Consider the following 26,196-nt stretch of genomic DNA (forward strand, 5'->3'; position numbering starts at 1 on the left):
GGGAGGCCTGGCAGTACCTTGGCGCTCACCTGCTGTCCGGCGGGCACTGAGCACCGACCTTGCTCGAACTCCGCAGAGGAGACCTACCATGCCGATTCAGGCTTCACGGATATCTTCTATCCACAGTCGGTTGAGTAGGCTCGACGCTCGACAGCGCTCGACAGCGCTCGACAGCGCTTTTGACTACTCCTTCACACGGCTTTTTGGAGCGGAGGGCCCCCATGAGCCATCACCCATCAGAGTGCATGTGGTGATACCTCCGGCCCGAGGGGAGGAGGCACTTGATTCAGTGGTGGCCTTCACGGACAGATGAGGGATGGAGGCAAATGGAGAGACCACTGATTATGATGATTGCCCGCATGATTCGGAGCAAATCATCAGTACCACATGAGATTGTTCGGGCTGAGCTGGGTGCCCCACCAGTAGTAACCGAGGCCCTATTCCAGGCAGTTACCTTTTTATAGCGGCTATGGGAGCTGCCTCAGCAGAGGTACTCCCGTTTGGCATTGACCTCATCCATACAGTTGGCAGAGGATGGAGATACTCATTGTTGGTACGCCCAGATGAGATCATGGTTTGACCTACATGGTTTGCGGATAGAGGCACTACCACCCTTTCAGTACAGTCTGGATTGTCCATTTTTGGATCTCACCCGCTCAGAGCAAAACCGCGTGATCAGGATGGATATCATCGGAGTGGACACAGAGAGGACATGGACTAGCCCCCTTGAGCCCTTGGGCACGAAAATGACTCATTACAAGAGCCATTTTCTACACCTCTCACCGGATGATTTTATCACCAGCCCGGCGTACATGGATGTACACCTATCACATGGGATACGTTGTGCCATTGGACAGATCCGGACCTCATCACACCAGCTGCGGATTGAGACAGGGCGATATGTGCATCAGATCGTGGATGACCGCATTTGTCAGCTATGCTACCAGGAGGTAGAGACAAAGGAACACTACATTTGCTGATGTACAGTCATTATGAGATCCGAGGGAGATACCACTGCCTCTTCTGAGAGGGTTTTGGGCCGTTACGCAGGGTCATGGAGTTTGAGGATCGGAGATGCCTCGGATTATTTCTACTTGAGCTCAGGAGACATAGAGAGACCCTCTTGGCAGACAGGAGGCCAAGCCATGATGTGCCTAGACAGAGGACCCTGACAGATTTCTTTGGCACCAGCACCAGCAACCCAGCCCACACACCTCCTGATACCTCCTCCATTGGGCCATCAGAGCACCGACCACGCTCCCAGGGAGTCACCACTGATAGAGCAGTTATCTTATGTCGTGCTTGTTGGCCACGCCCTCCAGGATCCCGACCACGGCATCCTCACCATCGCTAGATCAGAGCCATTATTGCTCGGCATCGGAGGCGCCTACCTCGCTTCTACGACCTCTCCATTCTAGACAGCCCCATGGCGGAGATACTTGATCTAAGGAGAGGGCAACACTTCAACTGATCAGTATACATGGATCTACCTGATATAGATTTTCCAGTATTTTCCAGTATTTTCTACTCAGTATCATCTCGGAGTCTTGCAGTTCTGTTCTTATAACTGTAGGACAATTAGTTTATTGTACTTTTTAGTCTTGTTCTCTTTGATGAGACACCAACTTCAGATGTACTCTCAGTTTTGGTCTCATAGGCCGTTATGGCCTCTAGAGACGTTAATATATCATTTCATTTCTCTCTCTCTCTCTCTCTCCTATGTTTTCACTTTCCCTTCTTCCGTTGCACATTCCATCAATGCGACCTTTGCTTTGTATTACATTTTCGTAATCTAATCAACCAACCATTACGAGAGAGAGAGAAATGAAATGAAATGTTATATTAACGTCTTCAAAAGGCCAAAGTGACCTATGAGACCAAAGTTACAACCATGTGACATCTGATACACTGTCTGGAAAAGAAAAGAAAGAACTGAAGGTAAGTATCTAGCCCTACAATATATCAGTAGGGAGCCTCCGGAAGCAGCAACTAGGGAGAGTGGGAAGCTAATGCTACTAGTCAAAATGGGGTACATGAGTACATGGATACATGAATATGGGGGAGTACAAAAGTGACAGTGAGTACAACAGTATGTGGCTGGAGTCGTAATCATCCTAGGAGCTCTAGCATGGGTCTCTGCCGGATGGCCTGGATATCTGCCATAGTGAGATGCCTGGTCGGACGAGCCCGATGCCTCGCAATGATGCTCTGAATCCTCCGGTGTAGGCACCGTCTCCGATGTGAGGATTTGCGTACCCTTGGGCGTCTGGATCTGCCCAACTGGATAGCTCTCTCAACTAGAGTCCCGTGGGGTGCCCACTGCTGGGCTGTCGGCTGTGTGTCCTCCCGGGTAGTCCCTCTAAAGAAGTCAGTAATCTATCTCTGTGTGGACTCCCTGCCAGTCGGGCATTTGCTCCTGATAATGGACTCTTTGAGCATGCGGATCTCCAAGAGATAAAAACCCAAGCATCGCTGATCACAATAGTCCATGACTCTAGCCAATGGTCCAAATCCCTCTCTGAAAAGGCAATGCTAGCACCCTCGAATCTCATAATATGCTGTGCAGCAACAGATGTAGTGCTCCTCCATCTCTGGCTCTATCCAACAAATCTGACAAATCTTGTCCCTTGGAGGTATGCCTCTAAATCTGCCCGTCTCTATCTCTAACTGATGTGAAGAGGTGTGGATCTGCCCAATGGCGCACCTCAATCCATGAGACAGATGGGTATCCATGTAGCTCGGTCTAAGTATAAAGCCATCCTCCGTGGTGCGGAGAAGATGGTCTCTATAGAAAGCCATCTTCGTCCCCAACTCTTGTGAGGGCTCTAGCCATGTCCTCCTAGTGTCCAACTGAATGAGGTCCTGTTTGATGACTCTACTAATCTCAGAATGTGTCAAGGTGAGAGAGGGTGCCTCTAGAGAGTACTGGAAGGGTGGAAGTCTGTCTAAACTGAACCCGTGGAGCTCATATCTGTGCATACCAACATGAAGTGTCTCCCTCCATGGCTAGCTGATGAGAGGACTCTAAAGCAAGTCGTGCATACCGGTGTTGGGGAAGCTCCCAGGTGCTATGAATGAAGGACACTGATCTGGCAAGAGCCTCGACTATGATCGGTGGTGCTCCCATCTCGGCTTGGATAATCTCATGGGGTACCGAGGCCTTAGCCCGAATCATCCTGGAGATCATGGACACAAGTGGTCTCTCCATCGATCTCCATCCATCGTATGTGCGTCCTGATCGACTGTGACGATCTAGGCTAGGCCCCCAGATCTGTACTCCATATAGCATAGCCGACGTGACCAGCGTGTCAAAAAGCCACAGCTTAGTGCGTGGCTCCTGAAACTGTACGTGTGAGCACATCCTCTCTAGACCTCCTAGTGTTGCATATCCTCTAGTCAATCTGGCCTCTACTGCCCCCCTCATGGAAAATGTGGGCCCAGTGAACACCACTCCAAGATATGTGTATGAGTCAACATACTCCACTGTCTCCTGCCCATATGTGAAAATAGGCGCTGATCTCCAGACCCACTGAGCTGTAGTGTTAAACACCATAACCTTGGTCTTACCAAGGTTAACTGAGAGCCCATTGTCCTGTGCATAAGCATGTAAAGTATCCAAGTGCCTCTGCATACCCTCTAGTGAGTCTGCTATAAGCACAATATCATCAGCATATAAGAGCAGAGGTATCCAAGTTTCAGCCAACTGGGCTCCTCTGTCCCCTCGTGTCCCAATATAATCAGATCTCATCAATGTATAGTCCAAATAGAGTCGGAGAGAGAGCGGGCAGCCTTGTTTCACCCCTATAGTGGAGTGTACTGGTTGGGAGAGACCCTCTGAAGTCCACACCTGCCCAACTACTGTCTCATAAAGTGCCATAATACCCCAAATGAGCTCACATGGAACCCCCAAGTCTTGCAGCGTGCGCATCAGTCTAGCTTTGGGCACTGTGTCAAAGGCCTTGCGGAAATCCACAAAGCCACGGTAGATTCTCCTCCCATGTGCTCTGCCCTCCTCAATGATAGCCATGAGGGTAAAGATATGATCCAAGGTAGAGAATCTCCTCCTGAAACCGGCCTGTCCCTGAGCTCGGACCCCTTGTCTCTCTGCCCATCTGCTCAACTCCTGCTCAAGAATAGAGGCATATAGCTTGGCGAGCGAGTGACCAATCATAATGGTGCGGTAGTTAGTCGGCAGGCTCGGATCTCCAGACTTGAGTACCGGCACAATCGTGGAAGTACTCCAAGTCCCAGGAAACCCCTCACACATGGCTCTATTAAACATGAGAGCTAGCAAGTCTGCAATCATATCTCTAGCATGTATGAAATGCCTGGCTACAATGCCCTCATGATCCTGTGCCTTCCCTGTATGCAATCTGTTGATGGCCCTCCTCACCATCTCTGTTGTGAAGAAGGTAGAAGTGGGTGGACAAGGCTCTGGAGGGTTCGGTAGTGGTGGCTGCTCTGGTACTGTGTAGAGGGAGGTTGCATACTCGCCCCATGTATCTGGAGAGGTAATGGCCGGAGGCGGGGGGTGCACTCTAAGCAATCTCCAGGCCTCCCCAGAATCCTGACTCAAAAACAACTGATAGATGTCTCTCTCTAGCCGAGCTAAGAATGCTCTCTTCTTCCGCCGAATGAGGGATCGGAAGATGATGCGTGACTGTCTATATGTAGTAACACCTGTGGTCACCTCTCTTTGTAGCCGGGCTCTGAGCTCCCTACAGTCATCATCATACCAACTATTCTGGGGCATGCTCCCAGGACGTGGTCGTACTGTGGGCTGCATGTGTAGGAAGGCCGTCGCTGCAGCTGTATGTAAAGCCTTTGTTAGGATCTGTGTGAGCTCTGCTAATGGCCTCTGTGGATCCTCTGCACTCAACAAGCTGTAGATCTCTGCAGTGTATACTCCATCAGTCTCTCTACAGAAGGTATATCTCGGGTGATAGGACTGCCCAACCTGGCGGGTACTGTAGTGGAAATCCACTGTAAAGGAGAGAAGTGCATGATCCACCGTAACTCTGATGGGCCTAGGGCCAATCGCAAAATCCTGGATATGTCCTCATCTAGAATCATATATGGAGATTGCCCCATGGGCGCTGCATAATGAGATGTGCTGGGTGGAAAGTAACATATAGCAATGTATACGGGTCTACCCTCATCTGCCCTCACTCTGACCCACATGTACCTCGCGCTGTCATCACGGCGCATAACATGGATGAGTGGCTGAAGCTCCTCTCTAAAAAGAACTGCAACTCCTCCAGATCCGCGACCACCATGCTTCGAACGGGCCTCCTGTCTACAAGTCGTCTCCCATCTGTATCCCGCCACTCTTGGTAATGTGCTGCTTGGGGCCTGATGTGTCTCCGAGTAGAAGATGATGTCCCTATCTCTGAAGCTGTCCTCAAAGGCCCCCACATCCAGTCTCAATGCTCCGTTGCAGTTCCATACTGCAAGTCGCAGACTGGTCCCATAGGTCTCGCACCGTCAGGTGGTGCGTCTCTCTAGTATCACCACTCTGCCTCCTCTGTAAAATGCTAGCTTCCCTTTTTCTCTGGCTGCCCTAATCTCCGGCATGCACTCCCTCATATGTGCTAGCTATGCCAAGGTGAGGTCGTCTCCTAAAAAGATGCCCGTTTTCTTAAGGGCGGAGCGCTTGGCCAAGAAATCCTTCTTGGCCTCCAAGGTGGGAAAGCGTAAAATGAGAGCTCTCTCCTTCGAGCTCTCTCCTCCATTCTTGTCTTTCTTGCCCACTCTCCAAGCCCCCTGTGTGTGTAGGCCTCGAAATGCCCTTGCGTGTGTATAAATCTTTGGCTTCCTCCTCTACATTGTCACCGTCCTTAAGACCCGTGATCCGCACATGAAGTTCCCTTGTCTTTCTTCTTTGTTCCTCCTCAATGGTTGGGTTGATAATCTTCGAGGTAGATGTGCTTTCGGCCTCCTTGTTCTTACCTTTCTTGACCACTTCTATCCATTTCTCCGTTTCATCTACTTGCTTTTGCATCTTCATAAACACCTCCACCCACGAGGAGGTCTCCTGGGCTTTCTTTTCTTCTACCTCTTGAAGTGTTCTCACTTGGGCCTTGATGGTGTTCACCTCCTCCATCATGACGGGCTGAATTTCACCTTCCTCGAGCTTATGTTGAGCACGTGCTTCTTCTATCTCCTTCTTGAGATTTGCGATCTCTGCATCTTGGGCTGCTATCCGCGCTTCAAGCTTCTTGACTTTGTCAAGAAGGCTCAGGCTGACCATATTAATTGCATTGTCCATCTCTTTCTTGTGTTGTTGGATGGCTGCCTTGATCAGGTCTTCAATGTCGATCCTCTCCATCTTGTCTTGGGCTGAAAAAGGTTGGTTTCGGGTTAAAAATTAATTAACCCTTGGCCATAGGAAGAGCTCTGTGCGTTGTTGAAATTTGAGCAAAATGATGAGCTATGGTGGATCAAACACTAGAATCAACATGATTAACAAAGTGATTAAGAAATGATTAAGACGTAATTAGTGAATAATTAGCAGATAGATTAATGTAGGCATGGATACTCAAAAACCAGCAAATTCTCATTAGGGCTATGCCTCAATTTATAGAGTTTACATCAAGCATCAAATCCCATTGATTTCTCCATGATTCACTCCCTGAATATCTCCACCTCTTGCCTGATTCTCTCCACCTCTTCTCTTTTCCCAGATTATCTCCCAGAATATCTCCACACTCCTAAATTCCCTCATGCTACCCATTATTCTCTCCCAGTAGATTCTCCTAACCTTTTCACAGGTTCTTTCACAATTACATCTCCTCTTTTACAGCCTCTATCCAAGAGCTTGTTCCCACACACACCCTATTCACTTGTATATTTCAACACCTCCCCTCAAGTGAATAATCCTAGTACACCTAGACCCTATACCAAGTTTGCCTCCCCTTACTTGGTAGTCCGCGACCAGTGTCTACTCCTCCCCTCAAGTTATCTCAGCACACCTGGACCCTGTATCAAGTTTCTTTCTTACTTGACAGTCCGTGACCAGTGCCTCAAGTCCCTAAACCCATAGTCCTTGACACTCTCTCTCTCTATGTGTCCAAGGCTTACTATAGTTGCCCGCGACCTTGACTAAAGTGCTCACACATTCATCTACCACGTGGCCTACATCATCGGTGGCTCAGAGGTGGTTTTACTTTATTGGGGCAGGTTACATTGGGTTGTGGGGTCTCTCTCTCTCTCAGAGATTTTCACATGGCTCCTCACTCTTTGGAGCCTCACATCTTCTCTTCTCTTCAGTCTTCTTGTCGTGGCAGCATCTCTCCACGTGTCTGTCTCTTCTTTCAGTCTTCTCGGGGCAGCTTCTCTTCTCGTGTCCATGTCTTCCTTCAGCTTTTCTTCTTGGTGTGGATCCTCTTCTTGGGAAGAGATATTCTTCTTCTTCCATGGCTGGGGCCATGAGCTTGTCCGTCAGGTCATTTTGCTCCATGTGAGCAACATGTTTCAATGTTTTGCTGACAGTTCCTTTGGGCTTTTTATGTTTATTTTGTATCATTATGCAATGCAAACCCAAATTTATGCGGGAGGTCTTACCTCTTGCCTTAATCTGGACAAGGGCAGTGTCTGTTCCCATTTTTATACTGATAAAATGTGCCCAATACATAATGCGTATTGCATTCATTCTCATGCACATTCCAAATGCAATTCTGGCTGTGAATAATCTTGAATTTGAGTGAGATTTACAGGCATTAACCAAGGGTTAAATGCAAAATGATGATTTTCACAATTTTATCAGCACAATTTTACCAGAAATTACATTAAATCAAGGGTAACCAATTTGTACGGGATGGTTGGAGTATCAAACCAACTCCGATTTGCAATCTGAAGTTATAGGGATCTGTATCAGATACCTAATGGTTAATTTGAACCCTCAATTGCACCAAAATATAGTGATTAGCACTGATTAATCACTGATTAGCAAATTAATGCTCTGGTTTGTGTGCAGAAAACAGAGTATGCGGGGAGCTCAGATCTGGTGCCTTCCACTTCAAATGAGCTCAAATGCTTTCAAAGGCATCAATAGCAATGAGTCTAGTAGAGGATTAAGCCAAGAAACACAAGATTTGACCAAATAATGAAAGCTTAATCTCTGTTTTACCAAAGTCACCTGCAGATTTGATGAAGAGCTTGGATCTCTCTGTAGACTTGATGAAATTGATTTTTGTCTTCACCAGCTTGTAGAGCATGCTTGATTACCCTTTGTGCTAAGAGGAATTGAACACATTTGAACTGAGCAAGTAGGGATCTTAATTCTTCTGCAGAAAAACGGCGCCCAGCAATTAGCGAAATTCAGCGCATCCTGACGGCGGTTTGCTGCGTGGAGTGGATGGGCTTGAAGCCAAGGACCTTAGCTAGCTATGGCTAGAAGCTTTTGCCCTAATTTGATGTGTGCTAGATGCTAGAGACCCTCCACTGGCTGGGGGTGAAGGGGAAGATGAAAAACTCACTAAAAACTGATTTTTTTTGCTAATTACCTACTAATCTTGATTAATTCACTAATGGGCTCATAAATCTAGTTGATTCTAGGCATGGCTCTGATACCATGTTGAAATTTGAGCATAATGATGAGCTATGGTGGATCATACACTAGAATCAACATGATTAACAAAGTGATTAAGAAATGATTAAGACGTAATTAGTGAATAATTAGCAGATAGATTAATGTAGGCATGGATATTCAAAAACCAGCAAATTCTCATTAGGGCTATGCCTCAATTTATAGAGTTTACATCAAGCATCAAATCCCATTGATTTCTCCATGATTCACTCCCTGAATATCTCCACCTCTTGCCTGATTCTCTCCACCTCTTCTCTTTTCCCAGATTATCTCCCAGAATATCTCCACACTCCTAAATTCCCTCATGCTACCCATTATTCTCTCCCAGTAGATTCTCCTAACCTTTTCACAGGTTCTTTCACAATTACATCTCTTTTACAGCCTCTATCCAAGAGCTTGTTCCCACACACACCCTATTCACTTGTATATTTCAACATGCGTGTCTGCAGCGCTTCCCAGAGAGAGAGAGAGGCCAGAGGGGGCTGTTGCGAAGAGAGAGAAAGATAGGCAGCAGGCGGGAGAGGGAAGCAGGTGGGGGAGAGAGACAGAGAGAGTGGCGGGAGGGGGCTATGAGGAGAGAGAGAGATGGCCGAGTCCTTTTGGGGCGAGTAGAGAGAAGCGAAGAGCATATGGGGGCGGAGTGAGAGAAGCGAAGCGAGAGAAGCGGGCGAACAGAGAGAAGCGAAGAGAGAGGGGGGAGTTGGTGGAGGGTGGAGTCGACCAGCTGGGGGGCGCACAACAATCGTGCAGCAGTCGCACGGTGGGCAGCGAGCAGGAAGGGAGCGGCGGCTACACGGGAGGCGGAAGGGTCAGGCGAAGCGAAGGAGGGGTCAGGCGAGCAGGAAGGGAGCGTCGGCTACACTGGAGGCGAAGAGAGAGAGAGAGAGAGAGAGAGAGAGAGAGAGAGAGAGAGCGTCTACTAAAGATCCAATGGGCCTATGAGACCAAAGTGATACAATAGTGTCCATGGCATATCTCATCATGGAATGGAAAATAAAATAGAAAGAAAACATAAACATAGATATCTCACTGGGGTGATACAAAATTGTCCATGGAAACTGTAGAAAATGGCTCTCGTAATGAGCCATTTTCGTGCCCAAGGGCTCAAGCGGGCTAGTCCATGTCCTCTCTGTGTCCACTCTGATGATATCCATCCTGATCACGCGGTTTTGCTCTGAGTGGGTGAGATCCAAAAATGGACAATCCAGAGTGTACTGAAAGGGTGGTAGTGCCTCTATCCGCAAACCATGTAGGTCAAACCATGATCTCATCTGAGCGTACCAACAATGAGTATCTCCATCCTCTGCCAACTGTATGGATGAGGTCAATGCCAATCGGGAGTACCTCTGCTGAGGGAGCTCCCATAGCCGCTGTAAAAAGGTAACTGCCTGGAATAGGGCCTCGGTTACTACTGGTGGAATAGCCGCTGTAAAAAGGTAACTGCCTGGAATAGGGCGTCGGTTACTACTGGTGGGGCACCCAGCTCAGCTCGAACAATCTCATGTGGTACTGACGATTTGCTCTGAAGCGGGAAATCATCATAATCAGTGGTCTCTCCATTTGCCTCCATCCCTCATCTGTCCCTCTCTGAGATCTGTGATGTATACTGGGTCCCCAAATTGGAGCTCCGTACAGGAGGGTCGGTGTGACAAGCGTTTTAAATAGCCACAATTTGGTGGGTGGCTCCTGAAACTGTATGTGTGCACACTACCTCTCAAGTGCCCCCAAGGCTGCATGCCCTCGAGCTAATCTAGCTGTTGCTGCCTCCTTCAGGGAGACACGCGGTCCTGTGAAAGTAGCTCCCAAGTAGACATATGACCTGACGTACTCTACCGGCTCCCCTCGGAAAGTGAACTGAGGCTCTGATCTCGTCACCCATGCCTGTGTGGTGTTAAACACCATAACCTTGGTTTTCCCAAGGTTCACTGTCAGATCTTTATCCACACAGAAAGCCTATAATGCATCCAGGTGGCTCTGTAATCCCTCCGGAGAGTTTGAGATTAGAATAATATCATCAACATATAACAAGATGGGTATCAACACCCCTGCCAAGCATGCCCCTGGGCCTCCCAATCTGTCTACATAATCAGAGACCGCATCAATGTACAGTCCAAAGAGGGTGGGCGATAGGCGGGCATCCCTGCTTCACCCCTATCGTGCTGGTCACCCTATCAGATAGTCCACCTGGAACTCGGACTCTGCCTGTCACAAACTCATACAAAGCATATATCCCCCACTGCATATCCTCGGGTACCTCAATGTCATGCAATCTATGCATAAGCCTGGCACGTGGTACGGTATCGAAGGCTTTGTGGAAGTCAACAAAGCAGCAGTATATCGTTCTCTTATGTGCCCTGCTCTCTTCAATAAGTGCCCGAAGTGTCAGTATGTGATACAAGGTAGTAAGTCCTCTTCTAAAGCCAGCCTGTCCATGTGCTCGATGACCATGCCTCTTTGCCCATCGGCTCAGCTCCGACTCCAATATAGAGCCATATAATTTTGCCAAGTAATGACCAATCATGATCGTCCTGTAGTTGCCTGGCACCATGGGGTCCCCACTCTTAAAGAGTGGTACAATGATATGCTCTGTCCAGCTTGTCTGGAAACCCTCACAAATGGCACAATTAAACACATGTACGATGAGCGGAGCCAAAGTGTCTCGTGCATATGAGAAGTGCTCTCCAACTAGCCCATCATGATCCTGTGCCTTTCCATTCTGTAACCTGTCTATCGCATCTAGCACTGAGAGAGAGAGAGAGAGAGAGAGAGAGAGAGAGGAGATCCTGCTAACCTTACCGTGCGCCTGGTCTCTGTGATTCGTGAAGGATTGGCCGAGCTTTATGTGAATGAGGAAGAGTGGTCAAAAGCTGCCCAGATGCTTAGTGGCATTGATTTGGAATCAGGAATCAGGGTATTGGATGACACATACAAGCTTTCCAAGTGTGTGAAGATTGCTCTTTTGTACCTTGAGGCAGTCGTCACCCCCAGCAGATAGTCGCCATCAACAGGCCGTTCAGCAGAGATACGCTTGCCCTTTGTGTGATCGACATCCTTGCAGAGAAGACAACATACCGCCTTTCGTTATCAGTGGAGCTGCTTGCAACAAGAGGTATTACTGTAAATACAGCAGGTACACTAGGGTTTCTAGCAAGTACTGCAGGTTCAGTAGGGTTTCCAGCAGGTGCTGCAGTACAGTAGGGGTTCCTCGAGGTACAATAGTTTCCGCAAGTACTGCAGGTACATAAGAGTTTCCAGCTGCCGCTACTGTAGGTACAGTAGGGTTTCTAGCAGGTGACTTGCAGGTACAGTAGGGTTTCAGCAGGTGGTACAGAAGAGTTTCCAGCCAGTACTGCAGGTACAGTAGGGTTTCAGCAGGTACTGCTGGTACAGAAGAGTTTCCAGCCAGCACTGTAGCAGGTGCTGAATTTGGGTTTGAGAGAACGAGTTTTCTTTGCTTTTGTACATGGATTTGGATGATCCGGCTGCTGCTGTTGGCGACATGGCTGCCAATAGCCTTAACATGGATCTTATTGAGGAGATGATCGAGAAGGATGTGGGTTATGCTTCAGATGCCTCAGAGCAACAAAAACGTCAAAGGCTTGATGTTGATGTAAGCTATACTCCGGTGAATGTTGGAGAGAATACAGAGGAAAGTTCTCAGGCACCTTCTCCCGAGTTTGCACGTTTGCTGCAGATCACTGGTGAGCTTCTGCAAGAATATGTGAAGGCAAATAGCGTGCAAATGGCTGCAGTGGATAATAGTGGTGTGGCTGATGTATGCATGGAGACTCCTTTGTTGCTACAACAGCTAGCAGATTTTCATGATCGTGCTGCTATCTTTTTCTTTACTGGGCGTATTCCATTGTTGCCTCGTCTTAGAGCATGGCTGGGCCGCTTGGTGTCGCCTGAGGCACTTGAGGAGATTTACGATGGTCCGAGAGGCTTTTATGAAATACTTTTTCGCACTTCGGAAGCCCGTAGGGCAGTCTTGGAGCAGGTGCCACTTTTTTTGGATGGGCAGTTGGTTCATGTGGTTCCGTGGAACCCTATGGCAGAGTACCAAGATATGTTGCGCCAGGCTTGCCCAGTTTGGGTTGAAGTGAAACAATTCCCACCAATGTTTTGGCGTGTTTTACCAAGTCTCATGCGAGGTATCGGTGATGTCTTGGTGGTGCCTCGAATGACATCTAGAAACCGAAATCGTCTATGCATGTTGTGGAATACTGGGAGACCTAGGCCGACACATTTGCGTGTCAATATGGCTGGGCTGCAACCTTTAATGTATGAATTGAGGTGGGATACATTTGCTGGCCACTGTTTCAAATGTGGTGAGATGGGCCACTTTGTCTCCGAATGTCCTAAGAAAGAACAAGTTGCTGCTACAAAGGATATCCTTGATGGGCAGTTGCCCGTGGAAGATGAGCATGATGCTCCTTCACATGATGCCCAACACATGGATGTACATGTGGATGTTCAGAATGAGGTTGAGCAGCCATGGGTGGAAGTACGTGGTAAAAAGACACGATTTGTTGCCCCGCGGGGGGATTTCTCAGATGCTGTTTGGCGGGGGCCTTTGCGTGCTCATCAGGGGCCCTTACATACATATGCTCGTCGCCCTTTGGGTTCAGGTGCCCAGCAACAGACCAGGATTGAGAGGCCGGGAGGCCAACTTTCTCAGGGTACAGGGCCTCTTGGGGTGGATAGAGTAGAACGCTATCCTATTAGAAATCGCCTAACAAAAGAAGCACAACAACAATTGCCTCTTGTGTTTGGTTCGAAGGGTGAGGTCATCTCGCCATGGGATGGTCATTACCCTTTGACACGTGCTCGGGAACTCCAAGGGCAATCTGAGATCACAAATACCATGTCTAAAAATGCAATGCTTCAAAAGGTTCGTGATTTGGCAGATTGTCCTGGGCCTAGTACACGGCCTTGTTGATTCCTTTTCTGGGAAGGCTTATGAAAATTGTACAATGGAATGTAAAGGGTATTTCTTCGCGCCAAAAGCAGTTCAGGCTTTGGCGTACAACTTTTTGTCATGGTTGGGATGTTTTGTGTGCAGTTGAACATAAGCAGCATAAGTTGGCTGGCAAAGCCTATGTATATAAGGGATTTCATGTTTTCTACAGCGGACATCCTGCTTCGCAGTCAGGTGTTATGTTTGCTGTTCGTTCGCAGTTTCAGCCTTCTCTTGTGATTCAAGATGTTCATGGAAGATTTCTAGTGATACAGATTGTTTGGGATGATACGCCTTTATGGTTGTTAGGGGTGTATGCTCCAAATAATGCTCGTGCACGCCGTTTGCTGTGGAATGACTTGTGTGCTCTTTCAATCTCTCATCCTGGCTTTGTGATGGGGGACTTTAATATGTGTGTCTCCAGGGAGCAAGCCACGTCGCCTCATTCTGTAATGGATGGCCCGGAGAGAAAGGCGTGGGAAGCTTTTGCAGCAAGGTCGCTAAAACAAGACATGTGGTCTTGGTTGCATTCAGATGAAAGGGGTTACACTTATGCCTCACAACAGTTTCGGGGCACTTATGCTAGATTGGATAGGATGTATATTTTACATCAAGATCTCTTTTTGCCAGAGGTTCTTACTATGATGGTTGATCAGCAACAGGTTTTGTCAGATCATTGGCCGCTTGTGTTTGAAATGGTCTATCATCCTGTGGATGCATATAAAGTCTTGTTGGGACGCTTGCCTTTGCGCTTAAATCACACTTTTTTGGAGCATGAAGTTTTTGATGTTTATATGCGTCAGTTGATACGACATTTCTCCACAAGAGTGTCCATGGCTGATTATCATGCTTGGCCAGTGTTCCTTACCAACACTCGGAAATTAGCACGTCATTATGGTCTTGCTAATGCCTCTATACAAAAACAGCATGTGGCCCTCCTTGAGTCGCTTTTAAAGGGCTTGCAGGCGTTCATGTTTACTGACTCTATGGATGCAGAAGTTGCGGATGCCATAGAATGGCTGAAAAAGGAGCTATCTAGGGTGCAGGAAGCACAATATGTTCGCTTTAAAGTACTTGCACGTCTTGATGCTTTGCGGGATGCTAACTGTCAATCTCATCGCTTCTATGATAAGTTGCATCAAAAACATATGCGTGAGAATATTGTTAGGCTGATGGATGCCAAAGGCAACCTTGTTACTCAACCTTCTGAGGTTATTCAGCATTGCATCAGGTTTTATGAAGATTTGCTTGCCCCTCGAGAGGATGTCTCACCGGCTGTCCTGGCTGCAAGGGAGTCATTGTTTGCTGAAGTACGATATCAAGTTGACCCTGATGTGGCGGTTCAGCTTGATGCTCCTGTTACTCAAGGGGAAGTGGAAGCTGTTCTCTCCAAACTTCCCATGGGAAAGAGCCCTGGTTGGGATGGTTTGACAAATGAGTTTTTCCGAAAATATGCTGATCAGCTTGCAGAGCCTTTGACGCTTATTTGTCAAAGGGTTTGGGATGAGGGATATATGCCTGCCGATTGGAAGTTGGGCATACTTCGTTTGTTGCCCAAAGTCCCTTCGCCTACTTCTTTGGCTCAATGGCGCCCGATCTCACTTATGGGTATTATGTATAAAATCTTTACAAAGATTTTTGCCAATCGCTTGCAGAAGGTGCTTCCTACTCTTGTTCATCCGTATCAATATGGATTTGTGCATGGCAAGAATATTTTGCATAATATTCTTAATGTTCAAATTGGAGTGGATTATGCCAAGGCAAAGAAGCAAGAGATTGTGATGGTGCAGCTGGATCTTGAAAAAGCTTTTGATCATGTCAGCTGGTCTTTCCTTTCTCAGTTAATGACAGCCATGGGCTTTGGTCCCAAAATGGCTAATTTGGTGCATTTACTTGGCTCTGGCTCTATCACGTGGATTATGCTCAATGGAGGACTTTCGGATGGTATTTCTCTCACCCGTTCTCTCCGGCAGGGCTGTCCTCTTAGCCCTCTTTTCTTTGCCATTGCCACTCATCCTATGTTATCTCGCCTAGATGCTATGGCATCGCATGGTGAAGTGGTTGGTTTGCATCTCCCTCATGGCAAGCAATTGGTTGCTCAAGCCCTTGCGGATGATACTTTTATGTTTCTCAGGGCCGAAAAGCCAATATAGATCGAGCAATGGAAGCTTGGAATAATTTTGCATTGGCTTCTGGGCTGAAAATAAATTCATCAAAATCAGCCCTCATTGTATGCACGGAATTTGATCTTGAGGCATTAGGGTGGCAAGGCCGTGTGGTGCATACAGGAGACATTGTTCGTCATCTTGGATATCCGGTGGGTGTGGATGTGGACCCCCAAGCGCTTCTTGCTTGGATTTCTGCTCGGATCTCAGATAAATTTGTGTATTGGAAAGCTCAAGGGTGGCCTATGCATGTGAGGGTTAAGGTAGCTCAGGTTATTATGCTTAGCATGATTTCCTATTTTTTACCTTTGCTACCTTGGACGCACAAATCTCTCATCCGTTTGGTTGCTCCCATTCGGTTTATGCTGTGGAAGAGGCAAGGAAATATTATGGGTCAAACATGGATAGCTTGGAATCACATTACGACGCCCAAAAGAATGGGTGGGGCTGCTTTACTGGATGTCCGCTTGCATATGGTGGCGCGTAGGTGGGCGCTTTTTCAGGATATGTGTTTGCAAGAGCAGCCTTGGGTTTTCATGGCTCGTGACTTGATTGAGTTGGAGGGATTGTCACATGGGCGGACAGGTGTGCAGGCTTCATGGTGGGACATTGTGAATGCGGCTCATCCTGTCCGTATTCGCTCATCACACATTTTATCGCATATTCTCCTTTCTTGGCATGAAGTTCTACTGTTGGCTCGGTGGGATCCTGGTCATGAAAGACTACTTTTGAACTCTTTGCAGTTCGAAACATTTGTGGAGTCGCGTGTCATTGTTTGGCCAGACAGAGATGCTTCACGCATACGACTCAACCGCATGGTCAGGCTAGGCTTGGTTAGAATCCGAGATGCTGTGATACTTGGTCGTGACAGGCCATATTCATTTCGTCGTATTCGGCAGCACTTTAGGGTTCCTCGGACATTTCAGCCACTATGGGCTGACATCATGCATGCAGTTGAGCCTTTTACTCCATTGCCTCGGCCATCTGCAGATGAGCCTTGGCTTGATTGGGCACTATGTAAATCTGGTGACTTGATATCACTCTCAGCTAACCAGGTCTATCATAAGCTTGTATCAGAGAAAGATTGGGTTTCAGCCAAGGCCAATAAGGTGTGGGGATTGCACAAGTCTAAATCATGGTGGCAGAAAACTCTTATGAGTGGTTGGCAGTCTAAACTCCCTTACCAAGGTAAGGTTTTCATTTGGAGGATGTTGGTGGGAGGGTTACCTACACGGGATCAGCTGAGCCGTCGTAAAATTACACTGGCCTCTTGCTTCTTTTGCACGACATGCACTGAAACAGTTATGCATCTGTTCATGAGTTGTCCAGTGGCCCGTCAGATTTGGTCTTTTGTCTCTCGCGTTTGGGAGGCAGTAGAGAGGTCTACTGTTTCGGCTCATCAGTGGATATTTGGGATTTGTCCTCAAGTCATTACTTCAGACAGCCACCTTGTGATATTCCATTTCCTTAGATGGACAGGACTTTGGCATATTTGGACTACACGGAATGGGTTCATTTTTGATTCCTTGTCTGGAATACATGGGCACATTCTACGTATCCGCGGTTTGCTGCTTTGGCAGTTTTCTTCTCTTCTCTCAGCTCAGCTACTGGATGCAGATGTTATTTCCTTATGGTCTACGGCGGCTCGGCTGGCTCATCTTTGATGCTTCTATCTGGGATGCTTATTTGGCTAGGAGGCTTTCTTATTAGTGTACAGGTTTGCATGGTCATGATCCTTTAGAGGATCTTTTGTGGGGGTTTTGTTTGGGGCCATAGGTTCTGTGTGAGCCATGTGGCTGATGTACATTTTACATATAATATAAAACACCATTTCACGAAAAAAAAAGAGAGAGAGAGAGAGAGATGAAATGAAATGATATATTAACGTCTCTAAGAGGCCATAATGGCCTATGAGACCAAAACTGAGAGTACATCTGAAGTTGGTGTCTCATCAAAGAGAACAACTAAATGAGACTAAAAAGTACAATAAACTGATTGTCTTACAGTTATAAGAGAGAGAGAGAGAGAGAGAGAGAGAGAGAGAGAGAGAGAGAGAGAGAGAGAGAGTCCATTAGAGTGTATAAGGCTCGATGTTAACAAGTAATGTTTTTCAGGGTCAACAGGGCTCTTAAAAAAGAGCAGTGATGGTGGTCTCAATCAAGTTCAAATTTGCACAAGTCTTAACAATACGTCATCTCTAAAGGTAATGCTGACAAAATTAATCGAAGTCATTTCTGTAGTTACATATTTTATGAGAACTCCAGGAGTTTATATTGGCCCATCTGCACATTTGTATTCTATTCTCCTCACAAATAAAAAATATAGTGTCATTTGAACTTGAGGTTGTCACCAGACCTGACAACGACTTTTACCAAGTTTTGTTTTGTTTGAATGTTCTGCAAGGATGAAAGATTTGGAAGTAACAATCTAAAATCTGGACTTCTATATTTTATTGTATTCTCATTATGTATTATTAATACGTTTTCTGATGCTAGAAATCGTTGACTATGTTTTCGAAGGTTCAAGAATCTTTCTTGAGCTTAAAATAGTCTTACCACAAGCTCTTCTCTATTTAGCGCCTCATGTGTTTTTTTTTTTTTGAGGGATTTACACACACCCACACCCATGGGCAGGTTTGATGCTTATTGGGTACAGCCAACCAACAACATCGAATGGGGATTGGGGAGGTCTAGCTCCTCATGTTTTATTGCCCATCAGAATGGATTTTTCTAGAAAGTGTGATAGTACCTCTTCATCCATGTTCGAGGATAATCAACAACTGTGTAAAGGCTCCCATCCACCATGGGGCCGCTGGCTCGAAAGGCGTGAACCACTCCTCAGTGAGTACCTCCTGAATGTCATCCCTCATAATCAGCCCCCCTCTGAAGTGACTCAGCCGCTCCTCCTGGATCTCCTCCGGGAGACTGCAAAAGGCCTGCCAATCTCCAAAACTGCGTGCTGGGCCTGCCGCCAATGGTCCCCAGGCTAGACGAGGTCGAGAACCCAGCGTATGATCCTGCTTTGTGCGTACCGCAGGGCTCCAGATGAGCGGCTGTCTGGCCCGCTCCTCATCGCAAGTGGGAGGTCTCTGAGAAAGCCCCGGTCTCAGCAGCTCCCAAGCTCGCAGGATGCTCAAGGCAAATCTGTCCTCCCATCCTCTACTGAGGCCTGTCCTCCTCATCTCTATGAAGATCCACCGTATCTCAGGTGCCCAAGTGCCCCCTGCTGGGGGAGCTCTAGCCTGCAGCGCTGAAATAGAAGCTCCTTCCAAGGCTCAGTGCCTAGAAGCAGCCCCCGAACAATAAGGTTCCCCAACAAGGCTCTACTCTGATCAGCTGGATCTATAATGCCCAAGCCCCCCTGGGCCAGCCGAAGAGTAATAACTGCCCAAGCAACCTTAGCTCGGGCCGGCTGACCATCCCGCCCAGACCAAAGAAAGTTCCTGATCAGCCTCTGTACCTGGCTGATGCAAGAGCTCGAGAAGATCCAGCAAGATGTGATGTACCACATAGTCGCTAAAAGCACCTGATTTGTCACCACCACCCTCCCAGCCAAGGATAGCCGAGCTGTACTCCAATATAAAAGCTTCTTCCGAATGCTCAGAAGAAGCGGGGCGATCTGCTGCTCAGGTCACAAATCAAGTCCAATCTAGCATCCCAGATACCGCACTGCTATTCCAGGAGGAATCCATCTAAAACCCGGGTCTGGGCTCCATGTCGGAGCGGGAGCGCTGCTGATCCAAAAAGCCACTGTCTTGCGCCAATTGATCAATGCTCTCGAAGCCACACCAAAAACCTGTAAGCGACTGCTCTGCCCTCTGTAGATTGGCCTCCTGGCCATGCAGAAACAATCCCGTGTCATCAGCAAACTCAGAATCGAGCAGGTCCTCACCCCGGACTGGGAGCTGGAGTCCTCTCAAACCAACCTCCTCTGCTGTCAGATACATGCTCATAGCCTCTGCAAAGAAGAGAAAAAGGAACGAGGCGAGAGGGCATCCCTGACGGACTGATCTGGTCAACTCAAAACTCGGCCCCCGTCCTCTTGCCATCAACACCTAGCTACGAGTTGTGGAATATAGAGCTGCCACTCCTCGAATCCAGTCTGGCTCAAAACCTAGGTGAAGCATAGTGCCCTCTAGGAAACCCCAATCGACTCTATCGTATGCCTTCTCAAAATCGAGAAGCATCACAACCAAGTCCTCACCGAGAAATCTAGCTCAGGCCGTCGCCTCCCAGAAGGTGAAAATGTTGTCAAGGATACTGCGCTCCTTGACGAATCCTGTCTGGGTAGTGAATCAACTCCCCAAGGAAGGGTTGGATCCTCAAACTCAAGGCCTTTGCTAGGACCTTATAGACAGTATTGAGGATCGTAATAGGCTTCCAATGCCGAATATCATCTGACACTCCCTCCCCCTTGGGGATAAGAAAGATCAAGCCCTCTGAAAAGCTCTGTGGCATCACCCCAGTGTCCAAAACATACTGAAAGCCCTTGCGGAGGCCTGGCCCCAAAAGGTCCCAATAGCGCATAAAAAAGGCAGGCGTCAATCCGTCCTCCCCGGGGCAACTATGACGCGGAAGGACCCTCAAAGCCTCAACAAGCTCATCCTCTGAAAGGGGCTCACCCAAAACTGTGCGCATACGATATGTGACCCTCCTCTCCACATGGGCCCACACAGTCTGTCTGCAAGCATCACGTGCCTTCGTGGCTGGCTCCGCTGAAAGCAGGTCTCTATAGAACTCAATGGCAATGGCTCTAATCTCCCCTGGCTCAGTGGCTAACGATCCGTTCTGCCTCCTGAGCTGGCGTACTCCTGCTCGAGCATGGTGGGGTCCGGTGATCTCAAAAAACTCCCCAGTCACTCTATCACCAAGCTGCGTCCACTGAGAGGCCTGGCGATGATAGTAGAACTCATGTCTCTGCTCCTCTGCCTCTCTAACCTCCTGGCGTGCCTGGCTCAGCTGGGACGCCACCCACTCACATGTAGGCAGCTGGTCCTGAAGACGTTGGAGCGAAGCAAGGCTACATCTCAAGCGACGCTCCCGCTCTCGTGTCTCTCCCAGCCGTGTCAAGGCTGTAGCGTGCAAAAAAGAGCTGAGCTCGATGAGTCCCTGGGCACACTGGCTTGCTGCATCCAGGTCAGAGCTCTGGCTATCATGCCATATCCTCTCAATGTCCTCAGAAAGACTGGGATCTGTAAGTATCCTCTCTGGGATCCTCAACTGCAAGCTGGTCTCCCGTGTCCTCTCCTCAAGTGTCAAAATAACTGGCGCATGGTCTGAAAAAGAGGTGCCAGCGAGAATGCCAACGGAGCCACCACGCTCCCCGAACCTGTCGCCCACATAGAAGCGATCAATCCGTGATAGATTAGTCCCTCCTTGCCGGCGATCCAACCGAGAAAAACTAAGACTGTCCTGAGAGCGGGAGAAAGCCTCATGCTGCCATGCATCAGTGATCCGCAGTGTCATAAAAAATCGCTCCCAAGCTGCAAGCTCCGTGCCGTGCACTGTAACATGACTACCTCCCACCCTATCGGCCGGGTCCTCAAGCATGTTGAAGTCTCCCCCGACACACCAATGTGCGGCCTCGGGCAATGCATCTGTAACAAGGGTCCTGAACTCTGCTCTGGCACTAGCATGGTTGGGTGCATAGGCATTTAGCACACCAAAGTGCTCATTGTGCATCCTTAGAATAACATACTGTGCTCTACCAGGCACAATGACCCCGTGATCCACAATGGCCTACCGCCATACATCCGCAATGACCATACATACTCCTCCCTGCCCACCCAAGGGGCCAAAACCTGCAGACCAAAATGTGTCCCATTTAGCAGGCATCACCGAATCATATCTCCGAATCCTGCTCTCACTCAAATGGTGCTACTGCATCATCAGAATATCAATACTGCCCCCAACCAGGCATCTCTGCAGCTCCTGCCTCAAGCAACCACGATAACGTACATACTGTGCGCCGCCCAGGCCCTGTACATTCCATGAGATGATCCTCATGGATGACCTGCTGAGGTGGAGGCTGTCTCAGCCATACGGCGGGCCTTCGCAAGCGGCTTGGATGGAGAGTAGTCCTCATCCGAGCGGCTATGAATTTGCCCACCCGGTGTGCTGCAAGAGTCTCGGACCAGGCGCCAATGGTTGTGTCCCATGGCAACTGCCTCCCGCTCAGAGAGAGAAACCTCATGTATGCATACATAGCCAGGGTCTCGTGCTTGGTTTGCCACTATGCGAACCACCAAATGTCGAATCCCGGAGGCATCCGCACTCCCGGTATCAAAGAAATGTGCCAACTCCCAGAGTCGGCCTATCACGTCTGTCATCTCCAGATCGCTCACATGGTGAGAAAACTCAACTGCTTGAGTCTTCAGAATACTAAGAGCGAGATCCAGAGTCCACTCCCGGTCGCTAGTGCCGCAGAGAGGGAAGGAGAAGGCCACTGCTGAATCAAGTGCCTCCGCCCCTCGGGCCGCCCCTCGGGCCGGAGGTATCACCACATGAACTCTGATGGGTGCTGGCTCATGGGGGCCCTCCGCTCCAAAAAGGCGTGTGAAGGAGTAGTCGATAGCCTCCGAGCGCTATCTAGTGTCGAGACTACTCAGCCGACTGCGGATAGAGGATATCCGTGAAGCACGAATTGGCATGGTAGGTCTCCTCTGCGGTGCTCGAGCAAGGTCGGTGCTCAGTGCCCGCCGGACTGCAGGTGAGCGCCGGGGTATTGCCACTGCCTCCCGGGGAGCTGAGGCGAGCGGAGGGGGAGGAGGGGGGGGAGAAGGGGGTGGGGAAGGAGCCGCTGAGAAAGCGGGAGCGGGAACGGGAGGAGGCGAAGGTGGAAGCGAGGCGGGAGGGGGGGATGGGGGCGGAGGGGGGGGGTGCTGGCATCTCCTGATCCTCAGTCTGCGCTAGGGTCTCCTCCTCTGGGGGAGCAAAGCTATTCCTCACTGGAATCCAGTGATGCTGAGGCTGTGACTGCTGCTGCGTCGGTCTCTGGGCATGCTGCTATTGCTGTCTCCCTCTATGGCGCCCTTGTCCAGGCTGCCAATCCGAGGTCTCTGTGGGTTGAGCAGGTGTCCCAGAGGCTGCCTACCGAGCCGCCTTTGTGGGCGGGCCATCGGGGGTCTACTGCTGCGGTGAAGGTCGGGGTCTCCTGCGAGGGCCAGGTGGCTGACCTGCCTGCATATAAAACATTGGTTCGGGAGCCCCGAAAACTCCACTCTCTGATCGATCCATCCCCCCCCTATCCTAGGTAACTGAATGACCTTTGGAAGGGAGGAGATGTCAGGAACCAAAACTCTGATCGAAGGCAGGCCAGCTGCTCTAGCCACCACTGAAGCTGCTGTGGGGCCAGTCTCAAGCACCGAGCCCACCAATGATCCTATCCTAGAAGGAGCGGAAGGTACTCCGGCGGAGTCCAGGAAAGCAAACTGTGACATGGAATAGGCGCTCTCCGTGCTCGACCGCTGCTGGGTCATGCTGCCAAGGTCTGAAGAAGGCCTGAGCGCCCCTGATGTCAAGGGGACTCATGGCTAGGACCTGGGCCACGCTCTGGGCTTTCTCGAACTCAATCTGGTAGTGTCCGCGGCCCAGTAACTGAATGTCCAGGATCTTGCCCACATCTGCAAGAAGGCGGGCTTGGAGAAGATCCCGGATCTCCCCTCTGCTGGGGCGAGTGCCAACTATACGGCAGATGGTGGAATGTGCCTGGAGGCGTTCCACCTTTGCGGCGAGGCTCGCTTCCTCTTTTGGAGAAAGAGAAAGCCTGATGGGGGTATCCTTAGAGAAAGCTTGATGGGGGCGGACGAGGGGGCTGCAGAAGAGTCCCTCTGAGGTGGGGTGGGAGGAATCTCCATCAGAGTCTGAAGCTGAGTCGAGGGCGAAGCGAAAAACGGAGGGTCCTGCAAGAACCGAGCTGCACAAAAAAGTGGCGGAGTGGGGAGGGGAAGAGGGGGAAGGGCGGAAGACAGAGGGGGAGGGGTGGAAGACAGAGGGGAAAGGGCGGAAGACCAGAAAAAATAGAGGGGGAGGGGCGGAAGGCAGAGGCGGAGAAAAAAAGGGGGGGCAGCGGGGAACGAAGGGGGGGGGGGGCGGGGAAAGCGCGAAAGGGGGGGAGGGCGGGGGCAGGCAGGGGGGGCGGGACGCGGAGGAAGGGGTGGGGAGTGGGGGGTGCGAAGGAGACCGGGTAGGCGGGCAGGGGGCGATGGGCGTGAAAGGGAGGGCGGGGGGCGCGAGAAGCACAGGGGTGCGGAGGGGGGGGTGCGAGTAGGCGGGGAGAGGCAGTCACGAGGGTGGGGAGGGGGGGTGTCAACAGTCTTCTTTACCCCTTAGAGAATTTCCTCCACAAGTGGGTCCTCATGACCCATTCTTTAATCCATGACAACCTTGGCCTTAGTGGCCCAAGCGACAGTGCTCCACGAAATAGTGCGGGAAGAGGTCCTGTCCATAGTGAAGATGCGGAGAATCCGTTACCAAACCTGTTGAGCCTTCGGACAATCCTAAAGACAATGTCGTTGCGACTCCTAGAGATGGCCACATCTTGGACATGCTGTTGGTCTACCTCCAATGGCCAACCACGTGCCGACCGCCAAACTCCTATGTGCTAGCAGCCACAAAAAGAGAGTGATCTTCCGAGGTCAAAAACTATCCCAGAGTCTCTTCTAGAAGTCTGAGAGAAAGTGCGGTGAGAGGTCCTGAGACTGCCAGTGTCCTGCTGCCGGAGTGCCCTCGACTTTGGGCACCTGTATCCCACGGCCAAGCCGTGCGGTGTATGTGGGGTACCCGGAGTCTCTTCCGTGTCTGCAAGATCACACCAACGCGACACTCTCCCTGGCCACCTTGGGCGGGGGTGGGTCACTCGTGTGTGGAATCCGATCACCCTCATCCTCTGTAACAACGTGCATCCCTTGAAGTCCTCCAAGGGGGGAGACGGTAGCGCGTTCTCCTCCCCTCTTTTGCACTTTCCTCCTGTGTCGCCCCCCTACTCCCCTTGCGCTATTGCCCCCTGTTGCTGCTGTGCCCCCCCTGCAGTCCTTGCGGCTGTGCGCCCCCCCTCCCCCCTTGCCTCTTCGCTCTGCTAAGTCCCCCCCTCCCCCGCCCCCCTCTCTCTCTGTGCCACCCCCCCTTTCCCCCCTCTTTTTTTCCTCTCCCACCAATTCCCTCCCCCCCTCACTTCCCACGCTGCGCCCCTAGCTCCCTCCCATTCTCCTTTCCTTTGCTTGTTGCGACCCCCCCTTTTTTTTTGTTTTTTCTTCTTCTTGCCGTTTCCCCCCCCCCCCCCCCCTCCCCTCCTGTGTCTCCCCGTCCTTCTCAATAGCCTCTCCTCCGTTTCGCCTCCTTCGTCGTTGTCAGGCAGTCTTCTCAATTCCAGGGGCTTTCTCTTATCGGCAAGTCTCAGCTTTTTTTGGTCTTCACCCTCAGGACTCCATGGCAGCCGCTCCGTCAACCCCGACCGAGACCGCTATTACTTGCTTATCATTCTCTGAAGCGGACCTTTAGCTTCTCGCTACGACTATTGCATCATTAGAGGCATCCATTTTGGTATGCAAGATTGTCGGTGTAGCCGCCCAGTGTGCGGACAACTAAGAGATCTTTTGCAGGCGAGCCTCATTGGTGGGACTGCAAAACATTCATCCACTGGGGTGTGGCTACTATTAGGTGGAATTCGGCTCACCAACGGCGTCAGATCGAGTCATGGAGCTGAGCCGTGTTGCATTGCGTACGACCTAGGCCTTCTTTGCACGCTGGCAGCATGGCTTCGACCCTGTGTTTGACCCTCTGTCTGGCGTATCGGGCTTCCAAGGCCTTAGGAAGGAATACCTTCCTCTTCTCTTGGTGATTGGTGGAGCCATAGGGAGAATGATGGAATCCCCCCCACTGCTGCCTCGTCTCTCACACGAACGGCTGGGATTCCATCCCTTCGCATCTGTATTGCCTCGCTGGAGACAGTGCATCATGTCATATCTATCCCATGTCTTCGGGGCGACCCTGTCATCCAGCGAGTGGAGTACTCAGGCCTCTCGGGCTAGGGTTTTATTTGCAGGTAGATGGGCCACCTCGCTAGAGCTTGCCCTCGGCGTCAGTCCAGGAGACCGTCGCCAGTGGTCTTCCCCCCCCCCCCCCCCCCAAAAAAAAAAAAAAAAAAAACCCCCCTGGTCCTCGTTCAGATCCTTAGCAAGGGGCAGAGAGAGAGGCAGACTCTCAGGTAGTAGAGCACCAAGATCCAGCCGTGGACGACCCTAGTGCCAAAGAGTGGCAGATGGGTCGCTAGCCGACTACCAGAGCTGAGCGCGCTAGGCTTTGGTTTTGTCAGAGAACTGTTTCGAGCATTTATCATAGCACCTACCCATCGGTGATGGGCTCCCTCCACCCACGCAAAGGGTCCCTCTTGCTTCGATTTGGCAGCAGCTTCCCCGCTGCGATTCCTCCTCCGGTTCTCAGTTTTTAGTGAGGCGCGCTGGCCCCATCAAATCACCGACGAGGCTCTCC

The 26,196-nt window shown here is 50.0% G+C and overlaps 1 protein-coding gene and 1 pseudogene across 3 annotated transcripts in view; one reads left to right on the top strand and one right to left on the bottom strand.

The window, feature by feature from the left end:
* LOC147624692 (dynein regulatory complex protein 1-like) overlaps nucleotides 1-26,196 on the top strand; it is an 80,822-nt gene that overhangs the window by 18,953 nt on the left and 35,673 nt on the right. For all 3 annotated transcript variants that reach the window (XM_086819729.1, XM_086819727.1, XM_086819728.1), the window contains exon 4: nucleotides 17,824-17,912. In XM_086819729.1, coding sequence (XP_086675855.1) covers nucleotides 17,824-17,912 — 89 coding nt within the window. The remainder of the gene's footprint in view (nucleotides 1-17,823; nucleotides 17,913-26,196) is intronic.
* On the bottom strand, nucleotides 5,191-6,328 carry LOC147624694 (uncharacterized; annotated as a pseudogene).

This window comes from Cibotium barometz, chromosome 25 (assembly GCF_041138505.1).
Source record: "Cibotium barometz isolate CiBa-2024 chromosome 25, ASM4113850v1, whole genome shotgun sequence".
In the NCBI taxonomy this organism is placed as follows: Eukaryota; Viridiplantae; Streptophyta; class Polypodiopsida; order Cyatheales; family Cibotiaceae; genus Cibotium; species Cibotium barometz.